Source organism: Mizuhopecten yessoensis, unplaced genomic scaffold (genome assembly GCF_002113885.1).
Source record: "Mizuhopecten yessoensis strain PY_sf001 unplaced genomic scaffold, ASM211388v2 scaffold11015, whole genome shotgun sequence".
Taxonomy (NCBI): domain Eukaryota; kingdom Metazoa; phylum Mollusca; class Bivalvia; order Pectinida; family Pectinidae; genus Mizuhopecten; species Mizuhopecten yessoensis.
The window spans coordinates 781,585-788,256 of NW_018408836.1; the positions used below are offsets into that span (position 1 = coordinate 781,585).

Sequence of the window (6,672 nt, forward strand, 5' to 3'; positions counted from 1 at the left end):
TTACGTATGTGTAGGATGTTAGGTAGGTGTACGATATTTGGTAGGTGTAGGAGTTTAGGTAAGTGTAGGATATTTGACAGGTGTTAGAATGTTAGGTATGCATAGGTATTAGGTATGTGTCCGAGGTTTGACTCCAATCAGAAGTGCATGTGCCCAGCTCTGTAACAAATTAACTTGAGATGTGAAAGACTTGAAAATTATGGTCTTGGATCTGCTTCTTCACCTACAATACTTTATGGTACTGGTACTCAGCAATAACAATGCATACTATAGGACTGTAACACCACTTCTTGAAACATTTCCATTGTTGAAATAGCATTCGATTAACTTCTTCAACAAGGTGAGGAGATATGGCATGGAGACATGCAACAGCTGCATTAAAACATGAATGAACTACTTTCAATGCCACAGTGATCAAGTCTCCAATCATAGGATCTGTATCACTCACATGTAATTTGTTTCCCATTTGTTGCCTTCACAGATGGTTTCGTTGTCCAAGTAGCATGACATAATTACTCTATACCTTATGAATCAATGTCGGAAGATTTTAACTAATTTAACCGATTATTCCTCCAAAGTTGGTTAGTCTAAAGCGTTCATACAGACTGCTTCATGTAACTTTACACCATGAATCTACATGCTTAATATAACCATACATCTATCAGATGTCATTGTAAGGTTTTCACAAATTTGATACCTGCAACCTTGAAAGTGGACCAAGTTTATTGATTTGAATATGATAGCCTTCAATCACAGCATGATACTGGGTCAGTCACCACCTTAGTCCCTAGGGTCTTCAGAAGAAGTTACTTAATGGTTTTAACAGTTTCGACATATAGTGGGTCAAGGTCATTCATTAGAACAAATTTGTTTCATGATCGGTAGCCAGGTAGCTTGCTAACATGTCCAGCTTTTAGAAGTTACTTCCCTTTCAGCAAAAAAAGGGGTAAAGTGACATGGGTCAAATATTTTTAAAGAAAATCTAACCATTTGTTCTGTTGGACGGAAAAGATTAGTCTTCGATCTAACCATGAATAAACAGTCAGGTTTTTTTTACATTTTATAATGGATATGTATTCTAGCTAAATGTCTGGAGGGAATTTCCCTTTTAGCTCAGCAGTATACTCTGACTAAATTACATCTGGAATCACAGATTTGGCCCCTTGAATGTACATATACTTTTCACTCGGCAACACCTTGCCAATTACAATTGCCCCTCATTTAATTTTCCAACCACATTACTGCTAACATATTTCAGGGCCCATTTTTTGTTTTTCTTAGGAATTTTTATATATTGTTTGTCATGGTTTGAAACTTTGAAGAACCTTTATATCTCATGTTTGTGACCTTTCGTGCTGAACTTATTATATGATAATGTGAATTAAAATTTAAACCCTAAATAAATATCTCTTTGAACCTATACTTCCTTGTTGAGTTGTTTGTCTCAACAAGAGATCAAATTCAATTAATTAATTTTAATGCTCATTTATTGTTTCACAGTAACTTGAAGGCAAATAACATAATACTTATATATGTATATGAGGGTGAGACTCAAATAAACTATACAGTAGATACACAAACTTCCTTGGCTGTTTGCCAATTGCAATTTGCCCACTTTTGTCAGACCAACGCACGGTAGAATTTTGTTATTGTCTTATAAATCGTTTTACCTGTACATTATATATTCACTTGTCCTACCTAGCTGTACAGATTTACTTGTATGTGGGTCATTGAATATAAGCAATACATGGATACTAAAATATGCATATTTAGCTCTTATCATAACATCACCTATCTAAATATTGGAAAGAAAACAGTACTATTCCACCAAAACGTACACAAATCAGAGATTCCCGCGATGAACCTCTGAAGAGGAGAAAGCGGTAGGGAATTCGAAGAAACTCTTGTCTTTTTTTTTTTATAACAAATAAATAAACATTGAAAAGGAACACACAAAATAAGTAAAAACTTAATCAATGAATGTTCTGTTAATGGGACACACACCGACAACATGACATCATACTGAACAAATCACAAGGCTTCACAAAACTGAACGCAACTTAAAAGTAAGTTCACCTCGCATCAAAGAATACGCTTACATAGCGACGTACTTTTCGGCTTACATCAAGTACAATTTCAAGTTGACGTTATTGTCCTAACAGCTTACTCAAGAGTACATTATTTGTTAAACTGACGACGCGTTTTAATCGACGTCATTAACCTTACGGCTTACCTGAATGTGTTTATCAACGTTATTAACATAAATGCGTACATTGGAGTAGGTTATTTAAATAACGACGTGTTTTAATCGGCGTCATTTACCTTACGGCTAATCTGAATGTGTTTATCAACGTTATTAACATAAATGCGTACATTGGAGTAGGTTATCGAGCTGACGACGTGTTTTAATCGGCGTCATTTACCTTACGGCTAATCTGAATGTGTTTATCAACGTTATTAACATACCAACTGACCTTGGAGTAGGTTATTTAAATAACGACGTGTTTTAATCGACGTTACTTATCCATTGACTTCCGTAAGTTAGGAAGTAGGTGACGGTGTGCTTTCCATTGTGTCACTAACATTAACATTACGACTTATAAAGAGTACATGTATATTATCAAGATGAGAGTGGATTTATAAAACGTCGTGTTTAACCGCGTGCATTACCTTACAGTACATTTTCAAGCTGTTGACGTGTCTTTAACGGCTTTATGGACCATACAGCTTGCCTTGGAGTATCTCTTTGATTATATTACTGCTATATATACTACTAACGTTATATCATCATACTAACTAATCATAACACTACTACATGCACTTATGCTACTACATTTACTTTAAACATATACATTTTTGTATATACATCTTTAAGTAGAGACGTATATTTTATACGTCTCTGTAAGAAGTGTATAAAAGTTATCCAAAAGTATATAAGATATATCTCTATTAAGTTTTAAATGTTAGCTTGGCTTGTCGTTGATCCGCAGACACTATATATAGACGCCTCTACACGTACCAAGGTGTGTACTGTATATACACACATACTCTTTAACTATCGGTTGAGGTAACTTGCTCTGATGACAAAGGTACTGTTATTATCTTCCGGGTCTTTACTGCGACGTGTGGATATTGTACAAACCGAAAGACCTCATGACGTGTGTTGAAAATATAAACTATCGATCCGTAACGTGCTATCTAAATGTCAGAAAATATGGCGGACGAGAGAGTTGAGGAACAAATTGAGACCTCTGAAGGTGTTATCCCAGGGGGAGAGGATGTAGCCGGGACTCGACGCCGTTCCTCCTCGGGAACCGACAAACCGATCGTGGCTGCCATAGACTTCGGCACGACGTACTCCGGATACGCTTTCACCTTCAGGAGCGAGTATGAAAAGTCAGCTGGGGCCCGGGAGATATTCAGTAACAGATGGTCATCCAACGTGGGGGCGCTCCTGTCGGCCAAGGCCCCTACCACCGCCCTGTTTGACCCAGAAATGACCTTCCACTCCTTCGGGTACGAGGCTGAGGAGAAGTACGCGGATCTGATCCAAGAAAAACAACAGAAAGAGTGGCATTGTTTCAGGAGGTTCAAGATGAAGCTTCACGACAGACTGGTAACGTTACCTTGTTTTATATTAAGATGTAACTACAATGATTTGAATTGTATTTGATCTATAATTCATAGATGATACATTGTAGTACAATGCACATACATATATATCTTAAATATAACGTACACTTACAACTACAATTCAAATACAATACAGATACAAATGCTAAGGAAACAGAATACTAATGTCATACAATACAGTACAAATGCTAAGGAAACAGAATACTAATGCCATACAATACAGTACAAATGCTAAGGAAACAGAATACTAATGCCATACAATACAGTACAAATGCTAAGGAAACAGAATACTAATGCCATACAATACAGTACAAATGCTAAGGAAACAGAATACTAATGCCATACAATACAGTACAAATGCTAAGGAAACAGAATACTAATGCCATACAATACAGTACAAATGCTAAGGAAACAGAATACTAATGCCATACAATACAGTACAAATGCTAAGGAAACAGAATACTAATGCCATATGATACAGTACAAATGAACTAACATTTCTTTTATGTTTGTGATAAACAATAACTTTCGACTGAACTTCCGATTGAAACTCGAAGATTTATTCTGGGTTTCAAACTCATCGCACATATTTCACAACCAGAAAAAATAAGAAACAAGAGGCCGAAGGGCCTTAACTATCCCCTGATTTCTGATATATTTATACAGGTAGTTGATTTTTGTTTTTAAAACATGGGCAGACACATTATTCAAAGTGACAAAAACAATAAAACCACCTTATTCAATATCTAGCATACAGATTTAAGACTAAAACGTATTTGAAACTAGCACCTCTGATTCTAAACAAGGAAAATGAAGAAATTTTAGCACACTGACTCTTTGGGCCCCGCACTACTACCTTTGGGGGGTAGGGCTGGCTCAAAATTTTCAAAGTATCAAACTGTCAACTCAGGGTTATAATTCCAATCAAGTTATCAACATGTAATATCCAAAGTATCATTTGCCAATATAAACAATAATAGATTTTGCCCCACCCACCCCCTACCTTGAGACCCTAGGGTCATACAATTCACAATTTTGGTAGAGCACCTTAAAACCCTTCCATATATGAAGAGTATTTGATTCTACCATATCTGGGTCTTGAGTAGAAGATTTTTGAAATTTCAGTCAATTCGACCCTTTTTGGCCCCACCCATCAACCCCTGGGGGTCACTCAGGGCTGATAGGGGCATACCATCAAACTGTTATTCAATACCGATAATGCTAACCTAAATTGAATTACTTCCAATGGAAATTTAACCAATGTTGGTCTAAAATGTGATTTCCCTATATACACTAAAGTAAAGTTTACCCCCTCCCAGGGGGAAACATGAGACCCCAGGGTCACGAAATTCACAATTTTGGTAAAGCACCTTAAGACCCTTCCATCTATGAAGAGTATCTGATTCTACCATATCTTGATCTTGAGAAGAAGATTTTTGAAATTTCAGTCAATTTTACCCTTTTTGGCCCCGCCCCTCGGGCCCCTGGGAGGCTGGGGACCATATAATTCACAATTTTGGTTGAACTATGGCCATGAAAAGTTTCTGCAAAGTTTCATTGAAATTGGTTCTGGGGTTTTGGGGAAGAAGTTGAAAATGTAAATTGTTTGCGGACGCACGACGACGGACACAAGGCGATCGTAATAGATCACCTAAGAAATTTAAGGTGACTTAAAAAAGGAGGAAACCAACCAACACTGCATGTTTCAGCACGCGCTGACCTCAACCTCATTGGTATTAAAACAAGAGGCCCATGGGCCTTAACGGTCACCAGATATATACATACAGAGAGTTGATTTTGTTTTTAACACGAACAGAAATATTATACAAAGTGACAAAAAACAATAAAACCACCTTTTTCAATATCTAGCATACAGATTTAAGACTAAAAAGTATTTGAAACTAGCACCTCTGATTCTAAACAAGGAAAATGAAGAAATTTTAGCACACTGACTCCTTTGGGCCTCATGGGCCCTACAGCCCTTGTGGGTAGGGCTGGCTCAAAATTTCCAAAGTATCAAACTGTCAACTCAGGGTTATAATTCCAATCATTTTATTAACATGTAATATTCAAAGTATCATTTGCCATTATAAACCATAATAAATTTTGCCCCCCCCCCTTCCCCAGGGGGTAAACATGAGACCCTAGGGTCATAAACCTTAAGACCCTTCCATCTATGAAGAGTGTTTGATTCTACCATATCTGGGTCTTTGACAAGAAGATCTTTAAAATTTCAGTCATTTCAACCCTTTTTGGCCCCAACCATCAGCCCCTGGGGGTCAGTCAGGGCTGATATGTGCATACCATCAAACTGCTATCCAATACTGATAATGCTAACCCAAATTGAATTACTTCCAATGGAAATTAAACAAATGTCGATCTAAACCCCTAAAACATGTAAAATTACTTTGAACACCTTAGTTTAGGTCCAAATAAAGCTGTAACAAATTCTCATGTCCCTGTGCAGCTAAACTGATACATTTGTATGAGTCACAGCACACATGCACATATGCTATACTGATATGAGTCACAGCACACATGTACATATGCTATACTGATATTGGTCACATTACTCATGTACATATGCTATACTGAAATGGGTCACATCACACATGCACATATGCTATACTGATGTGAGTGACACCACACATGTACATATGCTATTCTGATATGAGTCACACCACACATGTACATATAATATACTGATATGGGTCCCATCACACATGTACATATGCTATACTGATATTGGTCACACCACTCATGTACATATGCTATACTGATATGAGTCCCAGCCCACATGTCCATATGCTATACTGATATGGGTCTTACCACACATGTACATATGCTATACTGATATTGGTCACATTACTCATGTACATATGCTATACTGATATTGGTCACACCACTCATGTACATATGCTATACTGAAATGGGTCACATCACACATGCACATATGCTATACTGATTTGAGTCACAGCACACATGTACATATGCTATACTGATACGGGTCACAACACTCATGTACATATGCTATACTGA

At 37.1% G+C, this 6,672-nt stretch overlaps 1 protein-coding gene across 1 annotated transcript in view; it reads left to right on the top strand.

Annotated features, from left to right (window-relative positions):
- Positions 1 to 3,011: 3,011 nt before the first annotated feature.
- Positions 3,012 to 6,672, top strand: part of LOC110464618 (heat shock 70 kDa protein 12A-like) — a 15,133-nt gene continuing 11,472 nt past the window's right edge. Inside the window, exon 1 of the mRNA XM_021519936.1 lies at positions 3,012 to 3,616. Coding sequence (XP_021375611.1) covers positions 3,203 to 3,616 — 414 coding nt within the window. The 5' untranslated portion in view covers positions 3,012 to 3,202. The remainder of the gene's footprint in view (positions 3,617 to 6,672) is intronic.